General features: G+C 43.5%; 2 protein-coding genes across 4 annotated transcripts in view; one reads left to right on the top strand and one right to left on the bottom strand.

Annotated features, from left to right (window-relative positions):
- Positions 1-10,854, top strand: part of CTTNBP2NL (CTTNBP2 N-terminal like) — a 53,210-nt gene extending 42,356 nt beyond the window's left edge. For all 3 annotated transcript variants that reach the window (XM_070785899.1, XM_019956811.2, XM_019956810.2), the window contains 3 exons: positions 1,732-1,962; positions 5,216-5,323; positions 6,543-10,854. In XM_070785899.1, coding sequence (XP_070642000.1) covers positions 1,732-1,962; positions 5,216-5,323; positions 6,543-8,024 — 1,821 coding nt within the window. In that variant the 3' untranslated portion in view covers positions 8,025-10,854. The remainder of the gene's footprint in view (positions 1-1,731; positions 1,963-5,215; positions 5,324-6,542) is intronic.
- ST7L (suppression of tumorigenicity 7 like) overlaps positions 1-21,473 on the bottom strand; it is a 147,409-nt gene that overhangs the window by 5,306 nt on the left and 120,630 nt on the right. The gene's annotated exons all lie outside the window — the stretch shown is intronic.

The following is a 21,473-nucleotide window of genomic DNA, read 5'->3' as shown; positions in this document are numbered from 1 at the left end:
ATGATAATGATGATAAATAGTTTTGGAATTGGTCTTGTCTTTCTCCATCCTAAATAGACTTGATTTTGAAATTTTTGAAATTTTACTGAGAATTTTCTTTTTCATTTGAACCTCAAAATACGATTCTGTCTTTTAATTTACATGCTCACGTGCACACATACATACTTGTAATAAGATTAGGGGGTTAGTTAACAGTAACTTACAGCAACAAATGGATTTCAGATTTCTAGTATACAGATATTATCCAAATACTCCAATAACATCATTGCTTAAGATGGTTGAAGTCAAGCCAGAAGTAAAACCCAGGGCTTCTAACTCTGCTTTGAGCATTTGCAAACCAATACCGACACAAATTTGTATCACAAGGCTAATTCCTGAGTCTTGAACTTTGACAGTCTCTAATGAAGAAGGAGGCTCACATGTTCAGCACTGAAACCTGTTTCTGTGTCAAAGAAACCCATGTTTGCTTTATTTTCTTGAGGGTTTTTGCTCTGTTTTTTAAGCATGGTAATTGAATTGTGTATTTTTCTTTTCAAATGGGTTCCCATTTGTGGGAAGTGGTAGTAAAAATATATATGTAGCTCCTGATAAAGTAATTTTTTAAATTGAGAAATGACAGTAGTTTTTGTAACTAGATTTCATTTGAAAACTTATACAGTACTTTGCTGTGACTTCTGTGGAAGTTTCCTCAACCCTCTATGAACAATTTTTTTTTTTTTTGTAAAACGTCTTAGGAAACATTTAAATGTATGTTTACGTGATTGTTAATGTCCTTTGTTCACCTGCACATAATATATGATGCTCAAATGAAATAGTACTTCATATTTTTCCTAGCAGAGATGAGAGGGTAGCCTAAATCTCCTTCGACTGCCTCCCTGATCATTTGACCTGACTTGGTGCGCAGGCCCAAAGCCCTAGGCCAGACTCCAAGCACCAGTCCACATTCCCTGCTCAAGTTCCACAAGCCCTGAAGGGGCCAGAACGGAGATGAACGATAGCAGCTGAACGGAGGCTGGAAGAGGGGGTAGAGGGATTCTGTCTGCACCCGTAGTGCTGAGAGCCTCCACCCTCTTGACCTATCAGCAGTCGAGTGAAGTTCTATGTGGAGAAATCACAACTAGTCCTCGATTATAATGTAGAATTATTTTTAGCATCCTTTATTTATCTATGGCCACCTTGTTAGGTCTCTAAATCTGTAAACTCATAAAGATATTATGTTTATCATATTTTAGAAATGCAAATGCCATAACTCAGCAAGGAAAGATAAGATATACCCGTTGGTAATATAAGCATTCATAAGCTGAGGCGGTAAGCATGGCAGTTCAGGTCACAGACTTTAGAGCCAGGCTGCCTGGGTTTAAATCCCAATTCTGACAGCTTGCTAGCCGAGTGACTTGAAGCTAGTCACTTGACCTCTGCATAGTAATTTACTCATCTGCAAAATGGAAATGATAGCAGTACTTTAAAAGTCAAAGTAAAACTTAAGTAAGATAATCTGAATATAAACACTTGGATCAGCATCTAACATGTAATTAGCACTGTATAAGTATTTGTTCTCGTTAGTATGCTGTGCCCCTATTCTGATGCTGTATCTATACTTAGATGGCCCATCTGATTTGTAGTCCACAGGTTACTTCATACCAACACCACCACCTTTGATGTCTAACTGCTAGCAAATCCCCTCTTCAGTAATACTTGAAAGCAAAATGCTTATTTTTCCTTCTTTCCCAGGCCCAACACAGAGATACTTTCATTGAAGAACGCTATGGAAAATACAACATCAGTGATCCTTTAATGGCGCTCCAGAGAGACTTTGAAACCCTAAAAGAGAAGAATGATGGCGAGAAGCAGCCAGTGTGCACTAACCCGCTCTCAATTCTTAAGGTGGTGATGAAACAGTGCAAGAACATGCAGGAGCGCATGCTGTCGCAGCTGGCTGCTGCTGAGAGCCGGCACCGCAAGGTGGGTGACTGGCTGACACGAGCCCACAGGCTCCTGTGACAGCTTTCTAAATAGTGCCTGATACTTTTCTGTCAGCTGCCAGGTCTCATGGTAGTTCTACTGGGAGGTCTCACAGGTGTCCAAAAAAAAATAAATTAGCTTACCTAGGAGCCAGGAGATAGAAAATGCAGGTTATTCCAAATGTTAAATTTAGGGAGTATGTCAGACACATTATTTTAGATGACAGTCCTTCTTGATACGACACTCCAAAACACTTGGTATGTTTTTCAACTCTTGATCACCCAAACTTTGGCAACAAACTGGGGCTTGACCAAGCCTTGTAGCTGAACAGAGTGTTCTCTATTTGCTTACTTAAGTGATAAATAAAAAGATTAATAGGTATTTGGGTATTTGGGGAATGCTGTATCAGAGAGAGAGAGAATTTACCTGACTGTAAACATACAAGCCAATAGATTATTTTTATTTATTTCTGGTTTTGAGTTTCATTGCATTTTACCTCTCATGAAACCATAAACAGTCCCCAGGTTGTTTACCTTAAAGCTGTTCTCTATTAGGAATGTGTGTGTGTGTGTGTGTGTCTGTCTGTCTGTCTCCAGGTCTTACAGCATCTAAGATAGGACCTGTGCTTTCCTCTACCTCATCTCATTGGAATTCTTCTAGTGCTTGTGATTTCATTCCCCAACTTGTCATTTATAGCTCACATTTGGCCTGGAAAAGATGCTTGGCTAGAATATGCATTTTTAAGAACTTTTGGTTTAGATTTATATCAACAAGGTGGGGGGACATTAGTGCATTTAGTAGGAAGTGTTTTATTCAGAAAAAATTGGGTTAGCAGCTGCAGTTTGATAGATCTTCGTTTACTTTATGGTTACCTGCTTTAGAGAGCCATCTGCTTAGAGTGAGTCTGACAAAGTGCTTAAGGTCTTAGGTCTTGCCCACAATTTTTCTTTCCCTTCACAGAGTCCAAACAAAAAGCCAGAATGGGAGTTCTTAACCACGAATAGGTCTCAGATGTTCCATGACCCCCCAGAAAATACAATGAATGCCAAAATTTATGCATTTTATAGAAAATGATTTTTTTTTCCTATCCTTATTAGAATTCTGAGTTCTCCAAGACCCGGAAAAGTTTAACTTCTGGTTTAGACTGAAGTAATCTGAAGACATTTATGCTCCAATTTAAAAGATGTCAATGAGTTAGGGTTAGTTGCCTAAATTTGGGGGCTTTTACATAATATTATAAGAAAATCTACACAACATCTTTATTTAATAGGCCAGCCTGTTTTCCATTTCATACATAAAGTAACTGAGTGGCACTAAAGGGCTGGCTGGCTATCATGCCTGTTGAAATAGTGTTGGGATAATTTATGGTCCTAGGTGACTGGGGAGAAGAAGAGTTAAAAAGTTCAAGATTTCCTAATACTATATTTCAATGTAAGATAGCATTAAATGTTTTAAATCACTGCCTATCTATTCTTAAGTGTTTTATCAAAGTAGAACATTGACTTCATTAGACATCACATAGTTCCCAGAGGCTTATAATTAGCGTGCATATAGTCCCAGTTTTCCTGAGAGAATTCCAGTTTAAGCCTGGTGCCTTGGCAGAGTTGTTAACAATACCTACTTTGGCTCTTAGACATATTAGTGATTTAAACAGTGAATTACATGGTTACTCTGCTTATTATGAAAAATAGGGTTCCCTAGTCTACCTCTTCCCATTCCCTCTCCTCCTCAATATTAGAGACAACCACTTTTCTTTTAATGTTTTATTTTGTAAGCTAACTTCCATATATTTTTTCCATATTTCTAACTAATATATTGCTCTTTCACTTTATCAATTTTAGACACTTATATTTACTTCCTTTTATTATAGATGTGGATTTTGTTAGCACCCCACTTCCCTTTCTTCTTCACCCTGCCATCTTCCCAAAATAAAAATAATCCCCTTTCCTCAGCTTTATTCCCTGTCATATCTGTTATTACCAAATCTGGAGGCTGTCACATTCTGTCTCTTCAGAGTATAAACATCTGGTATATTCCTGGGCAGTAGATGCCTGCCTGGGCATTCTGTGTACAGGAATCAGGTTGAAGGGACAGATAACTCTTGAAAATACACACCTGGAACTAGTTCCCTTGTCTTCCATCCTGCACCTTACCTCTTCTCTGCAGTATCTGCCACCTGCAGATACCCCTATGTCTTTGGGGTACTACAGGGCAAAACAGCTTCCTCCGTCATACCAAGTAGCTACCATCCCTCCAGCCTCTTTCTTCAGAATATTAAAAATTTGTCTGCCAAAGTCTCTCTTTTTAGGGTTGTTTTTTTTCTTTTCATCCCATTTCTGTAATTTTAGAAGCCTCTGTGGAGAGGAGAAGCCAAAATCTTTTTTTAACCAGAAGGAAATACACCAGAATGTTTTCATTTTTGTATTTAAAGAGGAGTCCCAGAAAGTCTTCTTTCTCCATTCATAACAGTTGTTAGTGAAGACAAACAATGAGAAATGGCCATGGGGATGACAGTGCTCTGACTTTGGGAGGTCCGGGCCAACCCACCTCTGAATCATGAGCAGAAGCTACGAAGAAATCCAGAATTATTGGAATATTATGCAGTTGCAGGCAGGATTATGTGGGGAAGTGCCCCTTTAAACCCGTACTCTCCTTAAAGTTGGGCTTAATTGCTTGGCACCAGGGTAAGTGGAATGGGTTAATTAAAAGGCCTTATGAAAAATCTCCACTTCAGATCTCAATAATTAAGCCTTCTCGTATGCAGGATGAAGTCTAGAGAATCTTTGTACTTCTTATCTAACTGTATACAAGATGTATGTATTAATTAAGCAAGGCACAGTTAGGATGTCACCTATTTGAAATGTTTAATTTCAGGCTTCACTCTGGTACCTCCAGTGATTTGAGCATCACGGGGAAAGCCTCAGCTTTCAGCTTTCCATGAATCTGCCTTACTTCACCTGTCCCCTAATCCCAACAAACTTATTAATTCTCTGAAGCCTTTTCAGTCCCTACAGCTAATGAGTTCTTTTCTGTTTACATGCCACTTTGTGTGAGGTAAAGTACATATTGTATTTTTTCTGGAACATATCTTTCACCCTTCTAGACAGTGTGCTCTTTGATGGCCCTGACTAGGATTTACTTACTTATTTATCTATGAAATGTGATCTTGGATGCTTAGACAGGCACTTACTGTTAAATTGTATTCTAAGTGTGACTCCCTATATTTGGAAATGATTTTTTTAATTCCTTAAAGGTAATCCTAGACCTTGAAGAAGAAAGGCAAAGGCATGCACAGGACACAGCTGAAGGCGATGATGTCACCTACATGCTGGAGAAGGAGCGAGAGCGGCTGACTCAACAGGTAATTAAGGTGGAAGGGCTCGGAGCAGCATTTGCCTAGAGTAGTATTTCCTGAAGATTATTCTGCAGGGTATAAATTGGTGTTACTCAAAAAAAAGGGCTTTGTGGTCAGATAACTCTGGGGATTACTGTATTAAACAAAGTTAAAGAGGCTTCCCTGGTGACTCAGATGGTAAAGAACCTGCCTGCAGTGCAGGAGACCCGGGTTTGATCCCAGGTGTTCATGTTTGATCCAGTGTTCGTGCCTGGAGAATCCCATGGACAGGCTACAATCCATGGAGTCACAAAGAGTCAGACATGACTGAGCGACTAACACACAAAGAGGTTTCTAACTTCCAATTGTTTAGACTTTGTAGTATGCCAAAGCATGCTGTGAGTCTTCAAGATTAATATAGGGTAATCTGTGTTTAGCAAATCTATGTTTTCATAAAATCTGTTAACATAGATCATTCACTATGGACCATCGTTCCATAGAGCACACTTTGGGCAACACTAACTCTGAACGCTCAAAACTTTTTTTGACTTAGGACTCCTAGTAAAAAATACATTTTACATCACAAATACATACACATATATACATATGCTTGAAACAAAAATCTCATGAAATCATACATAACCCTTAACTACTTATAATACACATTAATATTTTCACTTCTGTTTCATTTGTTCAAATTCTTAATGGCTCACTAAATGGTTTCCCCATCCATTCATGGGTCTCAGAGTTTGAAAAACACTGACTAATAGGGTTCCTTGCACCCTTTCCCTCTCACTTTGTTCTTTAAGTAGGGTTGGGATGATGATTAAAGCCAATGGCATTTGTGTAGAAGAATGATTCATATGCAGCTACTTATGTTTGTTTGTTTTTAAGACCAGAAAGAATTATTACTGAAGCTTTAAAGGTTTTGTTTTCATCAGCATTCATCACAAAATCCAGTATATGTGGCTTTCTGCTTTCTGTTTTGATTGGTTCTAATCCTCTGAACTTTCCATAGACCTAGAACACAATGACATTTCAGATTCCCACTAATAACCCTGAGATAGTAAGAACTAGAAGTGCCTCCTTAATCATCAAAGCAAGATTTAGTCGTCGTGTGTACATTTTTATGTTAGGTGTTGTAATACTTAAGAAATATTTAATGTAAGCACATGGCATGTAACAGTTGTCAGTGTCTCTTTGTTTCCTTACTCTAATCCAGATGTGTGGTGGCATTCTTTTGCAGTTGGAATTTGAAAAGTCTCAAGTGAAAAAGTTCGAAAAAGAGCAGAAGAAGCTCTCCAGTCAGCTGGAAGAGGAGCGCTCCCGCCACAAGCAGCTGTCCTCCATGCTGGTCCGGGAGTGCAAGAAGGCCAGCAGCAAGGCCGCGGAGGAGGGCCAGAAGGCGGGAGAGCTGAGCCTGAAGCTGGAGAAGGAGAAGAGCCGAGTGAGCAAGCTGGAGGAAGAGCTGGCCGCCGAGAGGAAGCGGGGCTTGCAGACGGAGGCCCAGGTGGAGAAGCAGCTATCTGAGTTTGACATCGAAAGAGAACAACTGAGAGCAAAGCTGAACCGAGAAGAGAACCGGACCAGAACTCTGAAAGAAGAAATGGAGAGTTTGAAGAAGGTGGTGAAGAATCTGGAGGCTTTGCACCAGCAAAGTGGCCCCAGTGAGCAAGTGAAGAGACCAGTAACCGTGTCTAAAGGCACGGTAACTGAGCCACCCACGCTAGTGTCTGCATTTTGCCAAACAGAGAGTTTTCAGGCAGAGAAAACACATGGGAGCAGCACAGCCAGGGTGACAACCAGCGAGCTGCCTGGCCCCACCAGTCCCACTTACTCTTATGCAAAAACCAACGGACATTTTGACCCAGAAATGCAGACTACCAAGGAGTTGATTGCAGGCAGCAATGTAGAAAACCAAGTGCCTCCACGAGAGAAGCCTGTGGAACTGACCCAAGAAAAAGCAGTGGAGAACGGCGGGTGTCCTGTGGGAATAGAGACACCAGGCCCAGCGCCTAGTCATCTGCCTTCCAGCGGGAGTTCACCATCTCCCAGCAGCACTGCCTCTTCCTCTCTCACGTCCTCTCCTTGCTCGTCACCAGTACTAACTAAGCGCTTACTGGGGTCATCAGCTAGCAGCCCTGGCTACCAGTCATCCTACCAAGTAGGGATCAACCAGCGGTTCCATGCAGCTCGGCACAAATTTCAGTCCCAAGCAGATCAGGACCAACAAGCCAGTGGGCTGCAGAGCCCTCCATCCAGAGATCTGTCCCCCACCCTCATAGACAACTCTGCTGCCAAGCAGCTGGCCCGAAACACGGTCACTCAGGTGCTCTCCAGATTCACTAACCAACAAGGACCAATAAAGCCCGTGTCTCCTAACAGCTCTCCCTTTGGCACAGACTACCGAAATCTGGCCAGCACTGTCAATGCGAGAGGTGACACCAACCATTCACCTACTCCAGGAAAAGGGTCCAGTCCTCTGAGCCCTCTGTCTCCAGGGATCAAGTCCCCTACCATCCCCAGAGCTGAGAGAGGAAACCCTCCACCCATCCCACCCAAAAAGCCTGGCCTCACTCCCTCTCCATCCACTACCACGCCCCTGACCAAAACTCACTCCCAGGCGTCCTCTTTGACCACTGCAGAAGACCTTGGCAGCAGCTGCTCTTCTAATGCTGTTGTCGCCAATGGCAAGGATGTTGAGATACTTTTGCCTACCAGCAGCTAGTGCCTAGGAGGGAGTCTCTGCGTTTGACATTCCATCAGATTTCGTCCAGGAGCTCAAGAGTCAAACCGTTGAGTCAGATCATGTTATTTATTTTGATCTTAGCTGAAACCGTCTTATAATACATTTAGTGTGTTTCACCTTTTTGTATTTTATAAGTAGAAACTAAGTAGTTTGGAATTTTATGATTCCCATCTTTGTGCTAAAGCTAGAAGGGCACCTCAAAGACACCTAAGCTTCACAGTCACCATCACGTTATGATGGAGAAAGATAACTGAGTACCAGGTGGTGATTTGCTGTCTGTCTGGGGACTCAAATCACTCAACACTCATTTTGAATTATGCAGAAGTGGTTCATGCAGATTTTTTTATTCCAGATGAACATGTTTTAAAAGTGCCTGAAATTAGACTGCCATATGAATGTGATTCTGCAGCAGAAGCACAGAATGGATCATTTAACTGCAAAAAAAAATGAGATCCTCTGTGAATTCTGAATGTTAAAAACCAACACTGCTTTTAATCCTCTTTTACTGTTTTAATACAAGCTTTGTGTTCAGAAATAAGGCTGCATACGTAGAATGGGAATGCTAAAGGTGAATGATAACTCACCACAAAGTGAGTTTTGTAGAGCCCTTGAAAAACCCTCCTGAACATTAAGCAGTTGGGGTGCTGATTTTCTTGTACTTTGAAAAAATTTCATCACTCCCAGTTTCCTGCATAAGTTCTTGAATAGAATGAAATCACATCTCCTTCAAAAATGTCTTCAGGCATCTACTGTTGTGTAAGGAACTTCTGATTCCGATTGCTATTACTTGAATAGGAAATGGTTACTCATTCTGTATAAAAGTTTTGCAACAGAATGAGATCTTTATTCTGTAATCAAAAAGCAATAACTTAAAGTTCACCATCTTTGTAATATTATAAGTCAGAATTATACAGATTTTAGCAAATTGTTCTACACTTATTCTCCAAGCTGCCAGCACTTGGTGTCCGTATCTGTGGAGCCAAATTAACTTTTACCTAAATGAAAGTATACATATATCTGTATAGATACACACCCCTTTACGTGTTTAACATACACACTTAAACACATAAATATTAGTGTGATTGTATCTTTGGAGTTTGCAATATAGTGTAAAGGATGAGTAGAAATGCATGTTAAGATTACCTACCAAAGCAACTAGATGTAGCTGGGACCCAATCAAAGAAAGAATCTTGTCCATGGGGAGGGGGAAATTTCACATGAAATCAGGTCTTCAGCATCATGAAGACAAGGCCAAACCAACCCAGTGTCACAAAGCTCAACTGGTCATATAAATGAGAAAAACAAGTCAGTCACTCACTCAAATGACACGTAACAGCTGGGACCAGTGAGAGCCCTAGCAAAGTGAAGTGCCCATGCCCCGCTGAAAAGGGCACCTCCTGTGCTGCTTCAGCTGCTTGTTGCTATGCAAGAATGCTAGACCAGGGTTACCAGCTCCTAAGATTTTTATGAAATCCAAATTTTAATGAGAAACATTCTCATTTTTAAATATCAAGAACTGATCAAAATATTTTAAAATACTGCTAAACATTTCTGCAGCTGGATTTAGCTCACAAGCTGCCAAGCTGCAGCCTCTTTAATTCTAGAAACTTCTGTCATTTTCCATCACAGTGAGTTTGTGTGGCAAAAGCCTCCAAACTTTCCAATTTGTTGGCTAGCACAACCGACAAACTCCCTAGAGTATAATGACTGTCCACCTCAGACATAGTGGTTACCTGATTTTGTGTCCACAAGGATGGAGAGATCTCACATACATTCTTCTAGTCAACACTTATTCCAGCAGCCAGGGCGTCCTTGGTGGCTCAGTTGGTAAAGAATCTGCCTGCAATGCGGGAGACCTGCGTTCGATCCCTGGGTTGGGAAGATCCCCTGGAGGAGGGCATGGCAACCCACTCCAGTATTTTTGTCTGGAGAATCCCCTTGGACAGAAGTGCCTGGCGGGCTACAGTCTGTGGGGTCACAAAGAATCTGACTCAACTGAGTGACTAAGAACACAGCAGGACCTCCTGCTATGATTTAAACCTATTTCCTCATAACCCAATATGAGTTGATGGGAGAAAAGCAGGTGATGGAAATCAAGATAAATCACTCCAAAGTACACTGGTGTCTGCACAGTTTGACTAAAGCCAATGCATCAGAAAAAAAATGAAAATACTGTTAATGCCCTAGCATGCCTACCAAGTGATAAAGAGGTTATCTTAAACTTCCCAGAGCAATCATGCATTAAATTTTATTCCCGTGCATTGTCACATGAACTGGAACTTTCCTAAACAGGAGAGGTGGCTATAATCCCAGAGTACTGTTACCTCTCTTGCTTTAAATGGTAATCTTACAAGTTGCATTGTGCTCTTCTTTTGTTTTGGCATAGATATATATATAGAGAGAGATACTATAAGGAAGTTTATTTCTTAGAAAGTGCACTGAATAATGTATTACTTTTACAGTGTAATATGGGGGTGGGGAAGTGCAAAAGAAATGTGTATTTTTGCTAGTTGCCTATCTTCTGAGATAAACAAGCACAATACTGCAATGGATCAAATAATCCAGTTAGGTATTAGAGATTAGGATTTAAGTTTGCCGTAGACTGTGTGTGTGCTAAGTGAAAGTTCCATGATCCACAATTCTGGTCTTAACCCATGTTGCGAGAGCTGTTCCTGGTCAACAGATCATAGTGACGTGCAGCACACAGCACAAGCACTAACTAGTTACTAACATCTGTAAAGCCAAATGTACCGTGCAGAAGTCTTCATCCATTTCTATAGCAGATGACATTAAAACAACTTAAATCACACTGTCTGGGCAAAAAGTAGTCTTGTTTGTACCAAGTGAAGAATGTTGCACAACAGGGCCCAGTTTGTTGGGGAAGGAGCAGATTGGTAAAAAGGGACCACTGGCTCCTGGCTTTAAAAAAAACAAACGAAGATACACGACCCACCCAGGTTAGACCCCACAAGGACATGGGATGCTGGTTTTCCTTAGAATCTTGGAGCTGAGAGAAGCCTTCACAATAGTCCAGTCTATAATTTTTAAGTCATTTGGGGGTTCTGGACCTTTTGAGGATCTTAAGAATAGCTGGACGCTGTCCCCATAAAAATGTATATGCTTATGTGCAAAATTCAGTTGATGGCTTCATGGCGTCCAGAGACCCTGAAGCCATCCATAAATCACGTACTGTAAGATAAGAATGCCTGATCTTGTCCAGCCGTCTCATTTACAGATGACTCATGCATCTCTGGTCTCAGTCCAGCGCTATTGCTGCTACACTGTTAGCAAATGCAAGTGTAGCCAGATAAAAGCACTTGAAAGTCCTCTGACGTACAGAAGATGTTCACACAGTGTGGTTGTTTACGTATCGACGTTCCTAGCATTTAAGCCAATTACTGGTTATATCCATTTTTCAACAAATTCTTCTTATAGCCATTTTTTTCATAATGGCCTGCAATCACTGTCAGCAATGTTCCCTTGTCAATTTGGGTGTGTGTGTGTATGTGTGTATGTATATGAGACACAGGTTCGATCCATGGGTCGGGAAGATCCCCTGGAGAAGGACATGGCAACCCCCTCCAGTGTTCTTGCCTGGAGAATCCCATAGACCAGTGAGCCTGGCAGGCTACAGTCCGTAGGGTCGCAAAGAGTCAGACACAACTGAAGCGACTTAGCACACATATGTAGTTTTATAAAGAGTATTTCTGATGCTTGGCTCTTGAAACAGAATTTCAAATGTCTTTTGAAAAATCCTACTTCAAAGTAGTTCATATTTTCAAAATGCATCAGACGTAGGAAATGAGCATCATTTGTTCCATAAGAATAATTTTAATTTAGTTGCTATAAAACTAGTTGAGAAAACCTGAGAGCCTGTCCACCCATTTGCTCACATATCAATGGCCAGTTTACTGGTAAAAGCAAAGGAAGAGAAAGGACACTGTTGTACTCACAGGAATCCTGCTAAAAATAAAAATTCCTGGGGACTGGGCCTGAGGGCCAGCTGATGCAGGTGATTTGAAGATCACATTTTGAGACATAGTTCCTCATAACCCTCACTTGTTCTTTCACAAGAACTTACTTGCCTCTAACATAAGGAAATGACTTAAAGCTCTGGAATCTGTTTTGCAAGAATGTCAATGGTATTCGAAATCAAGAGTGCCTACTTGGATTCCAAGGACCATGTTAATGATTTCACTCACATCTTCCCTTAGTAATTTGCACAAGGGTGCTGCAAAGTGTTATCCCCGGTGTACACATGAGGTAGTGGTTCAAGACCAGAGATTTGTACCAGGGACCTTAGTAGGTGACAGGGCCTGGATTGAAAACCCAGTGCTTTGCTGCTTCCACTACCTGTTTGCCATATGAGAATCTCCTGAGTCACTCATGACGCCAGCTCCAGGCCCCTCCCCATAGAGATTCCAATCAGTGGACCAAGGTGGAGCTCAAGATAAGTGTCTGGGCTGCTGCTTAGCATGAGGCAGGTTTACACCTCAGGACACCATGCTGCTGCTTTACCACCCTAACCTAGAGGCATTTATCAGCTCAGGTGAGTGGAACAGAAAACATTAATTCCCCTCAAGCAACTGAGATCTCTTAGATCCTTAAGATAGAGACAGAAACCAACATAGCTATTAGAGAAAAACCTCAAGGTACTCACAATCCAGTTGGGGGCACACAATGTTATAAAAAGTTACTAGAAACGACTGAATAATGCAGGCGGGGTGAAAATGCCCTATAGGGCCACTAAAGGCGGTCCTAGCAAAAACAGCTCCTTGTGGGCGGAGAGTTAACTAGAGAAGAAGCAAATGCCTTTTCTCCTCTCTCCAAAGCATTATTTACCTGGACTTCCACACTATCTCCCTGTGTTTCCAGTATGTTTCAGTTGGCTTGTCTTGGTCTTCGGATGAAAGCTGAGTCCTGTTTCAGAGAGACTGACAGAGCTCCCAGGCCACAGCAGTCTGCAAAAACATTCTCGAGTAACCTATAGAGAAGACCTGCTGCTGCTAAGTCGCTTCAGTCCTGTCCGACTCTGTGCGACCCCATAGACGGCAGCCCACCGGAACGTGTAAAAGCCAAGCTGAGAAAGGACCTTCTGCCAAAATACCACATTACCCATCAATGTCCCCTCCTACCCTCTAAGTCTCCATAAGCAACAGGGGAATGACAAGGTTTGAACAGAATCCAGTGGGACCTGGGATACCTGCAAGTGACTGATTCCCTTGGAGGGATGTGAAAGCAGTTTCTCCTCCCAGTGGTGTGAATGTCTGTACTGTTGTTAGACTGGAGGGGCACTGGGAAGGTCACGTGGCTCTGCCCACACCACTGTGAAATGGCTGGCTTGCAAAAATTACTGGGAAGTGTAGCAGCAAGACTGGCCTTATCCCTGGGGAGTCACCTACTTAATCTGACAAGAGTCCTACTAATTAACTCAGCATGGCAAACACGAAGGTCCCCCTTCAGGAATGAAGGATTTATTTTCCTAGCTGCAGGAAATGCTGACAGGAAACAGCTCTTGGCTGTAAGCCCTTTGGAAAGCAATTTAACACCAAGGTCACATCTCCTTTCATGGGCAGTCCACATCCAAAGACTGATGATATGGAGTATAAAGACCTGGTCCCCTTGTCCCAAGTCAAGAGAACTCTGAAGGGTCATCCGAGCTTCTAAACTCCCTGTAGGGCTGACTGAGCCCTCCGTTGAGACTGCTGCAGCTCAATTGTCCCCACCTCTTCTTTTTCCTCCCTCCCCTCTTCCTTCCTGTGGATCCCAAGGGTTCTCTCTGATAAGCCTGTGTGTGTTCAGTTGCTCAGTCAGACTCTGCGACCCCCAAGGACTGTACACTGCCAGACTCTGTCCGTGGGGATTCTCGATTCTCCAAGCAATACTGGAGTGGGTTGCCACACCCTCCTCCTCCAGGCGATCTTCCCAACCCAGGGATCAAACCCAGGTCTCCCGCATTGCAGGCAGATTCTTTACCTTCTGAGCCACCAGGGAAGCTCCTGGTAAGCCTCCTGAACCTTAATCTCTCAGGCTCTGTTCTTTTTGGTCGTGACTAAGTCCCCTAAATGTGGGCGGACACATTTTCTGAGTATTTTATTTGGTACCAAGCTGTCAATAATGTATATTACATGTGTTACTGAAAGAGGCAGGTTATTCCTGCTTGACCCGTAAAGTAATGAAGGCCTACTGAGGCCCAGGACATTGCTCAAGATCCTACAACTCAGCTGGGCTGAGAGTCAGGGGCACAGCTGGGATTCAAACCTTCATTCATTGGGCCTTCAAGTCCACTCTCCTTCCAGTGGCCATACTATAGTAGAAAGTATGTAGGACATTTGGGATTTCCAATGACAGACTCTCCCAGTGCAGGGGCCCGGGTTCGGTCCTTAGGGAACTAGATGCTGCATGCCACAAGGAAGATCGAAGATCCTGCAACTAAGACCCGATGCAGCCAAATAAGTAAATAAATAATAATTTTTTTTAAAAGTATGTAATACATTTGGGAAGTTCAGAATATTAGTTTGTGGACAGTAATACATTTAAGTATGAATCCACTGGTTTGTTAGCTTTCTTTTGAGACTTTGAGCCAGGAACAGGACACAAAGAGAGGGGGCTTTGGTGGGGAGAAGAGAGAGGGACGACACATGGCATCATCCAGTGTTAGAGTGAGAAGGAAGCTCAGAGCCCCTTGACTCCAGCTCCCTTGTACTGCAGATGGGGAGAACAAGGTAGGTCTAAATAGTCAGTCTGGCTCCCTCTTTCTGCTTCAGCCACCTGCGCCTTCCTGAGCCCACCTGGGACCAGAATTCCTAGCCCAGCCCCGGCTGCTCCCTCAGGCGCTCTCTCCTCCACTCGCCTGTTTCTCTACAATGTCTGACCTTTAATCCTGTCCACCTGGGCTTTGCCCTCTGCCTGCTGACTTGGGCCACCTGCCATCCTGGTTGCCACAAAAATCCTGTCCTCCTGTCTGTGAACCGGTTTGACAGCTGAGGTAAGGCTGGGAGTGGGGAGGATCGCGGCGCTTCTACTGCCAGGCCATGCCTCCATCTATAGCATCAGCTCTGGGAAGCACTTAATCACAAGGCATGGCTTCTTCCTCCGGCATGGATGAGAAGCCACTGAAGCCGTGAGCATCTACCTCTCCCGGCTTGTGAGTCTGACCCGCCACACCTGCCTGTGGAGACTGCAGCTGAATATTTGGGGAGAGACACCTCCTTCCCCTGCTCCTCCTGCCCACCTGGACTCAGACCCACAGCTCTCCCAGGAAGGGGCTTCTGTATTCTCCAAAGACGTCCCCATCTCCCTTCTTATAGTGGCCACCCCCAACCCCCAGCCCACCTAACCCAAATCAAAACCTCTCAAGGCATTTGGGCCTCAGGGCAGACGGTGTCCTTGGGGTGGCAGACTGGTGGCCACAGCACACAGGCCCCTTCTTCCCTAGTGTGTTTTCCTCTCCCAAGTCTTGGTGAGTCAGCACCACAGGGCCACACAAGGCGCCTATTCAGGGCTCATTTTCCTTCTGCTCTGACTTAGATCTTGGCATCTCTCTCTCTCCCCCTCTCATTCTCTATGTGAGCCTTATTCTCAGCATGGGAAAGCTCTGCTCCCTGCCCCATGCCTCTTGGGTTTCTCCCAATACCGCCCCTTCCCCCGCCCCCAACACACACACCCACATTCCTCATCCTTACCTTCTGGGAGTTGTCAGTCCCAGGTGGGTACAAACATGAGGTAGAACAAAGTAGAAATGTTAAACTATTAAATCCTCATTCACATATTTTTAACGGGTGTTTGTTGTTGCTGGCTCTATGAAGACCCTGAGCTATACTGAGGAGACACACAAACACACACACACCACCCCCCACCCCCGGACATTTGCTGTGCCTGCCTGACACTGACACAGCTTATGTTTATTAAGCACTATCTCTGTGTGAAGCCTCATGCTGAAAGCTGGAATTTACACTCTGATGAGGGAACCCTTGCCCAGGTGACATCCCAGGGTACTGCCAGGCAGCAAGTTCCCCAAATGGGTGGCAGGGCCTCAAGTGCCTAAGAAGTTCAGGATTTACATAAACAGAAGGCAGAGGGATACAGGGTCGTACTGATAGGGGTATAAGTATAGGTATGTAGGACCTGGGGATGGGAAGTTAGGAGCAGCAGGGAAAGTTCAGAACAAGGATTTGCCATCCTCTGTGTAACCTTGAGCAAGAATTAACCTTGCTAGCCTTCATTTCAGCATCACTGTAATGAAGCTATGAGAAACTTCCTTTGAGGTTTTCTGACAATTAAATGAGATAAAGCGCGAAAACACGCAAGATATGGTGAGTGCAGGCAGATTATTTGCAGCCGCTGGGGCATGGATTTCCCTGGTGGCTCAGACAGTAAAGCGTCTGCCTACAATGCGGGAGGCCCAGGTTGGATCCCTGGAAGATCCTCTGGAGAAGGAAATGGCAACCCACTCCAGTACTCTTGCCTGGAAAATCCCATAGACGGAGGAGCCTGGCAGGCTACACTCCATGGGGCCACAAAGAGTCGGACACGACTGAGCGACTTCACTTTTCGGGAATGGAGCAACCGGCGAAAGGGTCTAGAAGGGAAGCTGAGAGGTTGCCACGGGCAGCCTCGCTCTTCATCGGAAAGCTGAATCGCTAGCGCCCTCTGGTGTTTCAGTCGCTAAGAGTCTCTCTGCACCCAAGTCTGGCCGCACACCCACTTCCCTAGGAAAGGACGGGTCAGCCGTCTGGAAGGGACCCGCTTCAGATTGGCTGGCGTGGGCAGGGTTGTGTCCCTTCCCCACGTGCGCGCCCTGCCGCCTCCTGCAGCTCAATCACCAGTCCCCGCCTTAGGCGTGGAAGCCCAAATTCCTAGAAGGGTAGCCAACAACAGAAATTGCCTCGTGGGGTTGCTGTGTGCCTTAACTGAGAAACTCTTAAGACTCCAAACCAGTTAAGGCATAAGTAAGCACTCAAAAGGGCTTCTCTGGGGGCTCCGTAGTAAAGAACCTGCTTGCCAATGCAGGCGATGCGAGTTTGATCCCTAGGTAAGGAAGATCCCCTAGAGAAGGCAATGGCAACCCACTCCAGTATTCTTGCCTGGAAAATCCCATGGACAGAGGAGCTTGGCAGGTTACAGTCCATGGGGTTACAAAAGAGGTGGACATAACTTAGCGACCAAACAACACACAAAGCACTCAGAAAGGATAGTTCCTAGTATTATGTAGCTCCTAATAGTACATATACACGTGTTAGTTGCTCAGTCATGTGTGACTCTATGCGATCCCATGGACTGTAGCCCACCAGGCTCCTCTGTCCACAGGATTCTCCAGGCAAAAATACTGGAGTGGGTTGCCAGTCCCTTCTCCAGGGGATCTTGCCCACCCAGGGATGGAATCTGGGTCTCCTGCATTGTGGGCAGACTGTTTACAATCCGAGTGACCAATAGTAGGCCCCTAATAGTACATGATCTCCTACTAATTACCTCCTAATAATACTAATAATACCTCCTAATAGTAGGTGCTCCATAACTATTTGTTACACAGGGGTCAGGATGACTCTATCAATGCATATTTGTATTCATTCGTCCATTTAATTATGCTTCAGAAATGCCTTGCTCCTCTATACAGTTTATGGGGGTGGGGGGGGAGAACCTTATTAAGCCAAACAAGTGAGCAAGAGCCAACACTCCGTGGGAGGAAAAGAAAGAGATTTCAATTGTTCAAACATCCACACACTAGCTCCTACAAAGTAGAACTCACTGACTTAGGCACTGGGATAGAGAGATAATTAAGTTTACAAGGCCTTCAGGGTTTAAAATCATGGTGGGAGAGACACTACAAAACAGGGTATCATGCGGACTATGATAAAAATAGGAAGCCGCTCTCAAGTCTTTCCACAGGCACCAAGTTCTATGGAATGTGTATCTCCCAGGGCCTCCCACCTTCTGAGATGGCACACGCTCTTGTACGGAGTGTGTCTCTCAGCAAATCTATTTCTTACCTCTCACTTTGCCTCTTGCCGAATTTCTTCTGTATGAGAAATAAAGAATCTGAACTTCAGAAAGTCCTGACACTGGTTTCACTTGCTCCTAGAGTGCTGACCCTGCCACTGGCTGGCACTTCAGACCTGCATTCATGTGAAATGCTGTGCTCAAGACTTCAGCTCGTGGCCATGTGCAGAGACGCCTCCACCCACACGTACACCATGATTCAAGATGGCACCAGTAAGCCACATGCAGAGACGTGCACCCAGGCACTGCGAGAGCTCCAGTGGGTTCTGGGAGAGCACAGCTGCACCAGACTTGTCAGAGCTCTCTCCCCTCTCTGCTGACAAGATCCTTATAAAACAGCCCTGCTGCTGCTAAGTCGCTTCAGTTGTGTCCGACTCTGCAACCCCATAGACGGCAGCCCACCAGGCTCCCCTGTCCCTGGGATTCTCCAGGCAAGAATACTGGAGTAGGTTGCCATTTCCTTCTCCAATGCATGAAAGTGAAAAGTGAAAGTGAAGTCGCTCAGTCGTGTCCAACTCCTAGCGACCCCATGGACTGCAGCCTACCAGGCTCCTCCATCCATGGGATTTTCCAGGCAAGAGTACTGGAGTGGGTTGCCATCGCCTTCTCCGTATAAAACAGCCCTACTGAAGGCCTTTCAGGAAGATCTTGTACCCAGGAGTACTAGCGAACAACTCTCCATTCTTTGTTCAAAGACTAAAGCTTGAAAAATAAATAAACTAAAAATAGGAATACTCTGTGTTGACACAATTAATCCCCAGGGGAGTCAGGAATGGACTCATAGAGGAAATGACACTCATCCTGGTCTTGAAGGAGGGGTAGCTGCTCCCAGAAGATGAAGTCAGTGAAGAGTATTCCAGGTAATGAGAACAACATATGCAATGCACCAAGTTGCCAGCCTGCGTGGAGGGAACTCTGGGATGGAAATGCAGACCTGGAAAAGTAAATGAGTTCAGGAAAAGGCAAGATCTGCCGAGGGAAAGAATTTCGACTGTTTGGGGTTTCTCTGGTGGCTCAGATGGTAAAGCCTACAATGCAGCTGCCTACAATGTGGGAGACCCGGGTTCGATCCCTGGATCGGGAAGATCCCCTGGAAAAGGAAATGGTAACCCACTCCAGTACTCTTGCCTGGAAAATCCCACAGATGGAGGAGCCTGGTAGGCTAAAGTCCATGGGGTCGAAAAGATTCAGACACGACTGAGCGACTTCACTTCACTTTGGTTGGCTGCAGGGAGCCTGAACTGAAGTGGCATCTTGAGCAGAGGCAGATTTACCATGAAGTTAAGCTTCAAGGACTATCATTGGTACAGCCCCCTCCAGACCTAAAGAGCCCAAGCAATGTGTTCATATGGTCAAATGTTTTTATAAAATTTGCTAAAGTAAGATATTGTAAATGTAGTCAGTTAAGACTGCTGTCTCTTTTTACTCTGGCATCTATATCACACTTTCCTCTATATTGGGTAATCTTGGAGTGGTGACCAAAGCATTTTGGGAATTCAAGTAAAGGTAAGTTGAATAATGTGTTATTTTTGAGTAAAATATGTTTATGCGGTTTGCAGTCACTCTCATGTATAGTTGAGTTTTTGCTAGTTATCCCAGTGTGGAAATGGCTTCCAGGAGTGGTCCTGTCACTGTGCTTCCTCACCTTGCAGGCATAATGACGTGAAAGAGAAGCATCAAAGGTTATATAGCTATGGGTCTCCCACATCGCTGGCAGATTCTTTACCATCTGTGCCACCAGAAAACCCCATATCTTATAGCACCTAACTCTAAAAGTAAAATCTGAAATGGAGGACAATGTTTTAAATGTATGAAGTCAGAAGCTGGTCTCTAGAAAATTCTTCCAATTATTGGATGTGTAAAATTATAGATGGGCAATTAATAGCTCATCAATGCTAGTCAAAACAAAATTTCCCTTTTGTCAGGAAAATATTCAGTAAGGCAGTATATACAACTAAAAATATGTCATAAATATGAAGATATAATTACAGTATGGAAAAAAACATGTTTTTTAAATTTTTAGAGAATTCTGCTTCTGAGCAAGATGGAATAATAGCAACTATTAATTATTTTCCCATCTAAAACAACTAAACACTGGGCAAAACATATCAAACAACAATTTTCAAGAGATTAGATATAAGGCAATAAAGAATAGAGATGGAAAACAAATGAAGTGAGTCCTCTGACTGAACAGTGAAAAGGGGATCAGGGTATGCCTGGCAATCTCCCTAAGTAGAGGAGATGAAGCTGATAGCTGGGAGAGAAGATAAGACAGCTGCAATGAGCAGGATGTCCAGAGATCTTCAAAGGCTTTCTCTGGATCTTCAACTGAGTACTAATCAATATATAGATGTGAGGAAAGGACCAGAGGCCAATGAGAGAACCACCCAAAGGATCAGAGGGAACAATACTCAGAGCTCTCAAGAGACTATGAGTAAGTAGTTTTTGTTCTCACTACCAGAATGATAAATCTCATAATTCATGGAACATGAGATAGAGTATTCAATTCGAAGGTTTTTGTCTCTATAGTGGGCCAAAATTAGCCCTAGACTAAATGCTGTTCTGCTCCCGCCTTAAAAGTTTACAAGACTCAAAAGGGTAAACTATTTCTAAATAACTATGTCCCAGAACAAAGCTCAAGAATTTGTATAAGAAAACAAAAATACCTGCACCCAAAAAGCTAAAATCACAATAAAAAAGCATCTAATAAAAAATTACCAGGCACACAAAGAAGCAGAAAAATTTGGACCATAACTAGGAGAAAAAACAGTCAACTGGAAATTAATCAAAAATGACATGATGGTAGCCCTGGTAGTCCTGTGATTTGGACTCTGAGCTTCCACTGCAAAGGGCACAGTTTCAATCCCTGGTCGGGGAACTAAAACTCCACATGCTGCAAGATGCAGCCAAAAAAATGTGGGCTTCCATGGTGGCTCAGTGATAAAGAATCTGCCTGCCAATGCAGGAGATGCAGGAGACATGGGTTCGATCTCTGGGTTGGGAAGGAAATGGCAACCTGATCCAGTATTCTCACCTGAAAAATCTCATGGACAGAGAAACCCAGCAGGCTATAGTCCATGGGGTTACAAAGAGACAGACATGACTGAGTGAGCATACATGCATGCTCACTTATCATATTAAAACAGTTATTATTACTGTATTCCTTATGTTTAAGAAGACAGAGGAAAAATTGATTTTGTTAATTTGAGACATGAAAGATAAAGAAAAGACCTAACTCAAACTTCTGGAAATGAAAACCACACTGTCTAAGATGAAAAAAAAAAAAAAAAACACTGGATGGTACTAATAGCAGATTACACACTATGGAAGAAATACTTGAAAAAAAATAGCAATAAAAAATTAATAGTGAAACGTAGAACATAAAAAAAGATTTTTAACAATGAACAGAACATTAGTGTGCTTTGGTAC

Source organism: Bos indicus, chromosome 3 (genome assembly GCF_029378745.1).
Source record: "Bos indicus isolate NIAB-ARS_2022 breed Sahiwal x Tharparkar chromosome 3, NIAB-ARS_B.indTharparkar_mat_pri_1.0, whole genome shotgun sequence".
Taxonomy (NCBI): domain Eukaryota; kingdom Metazoa; phylum Chordata; class Mammalia; order Artiodactyla; family Bovidae; genus Bos; species Bos indicus.
Note: the sequence above shows the minus strand (reverse complement) of the source record. Positions and strands in the feature narration are given on the sequence as shown.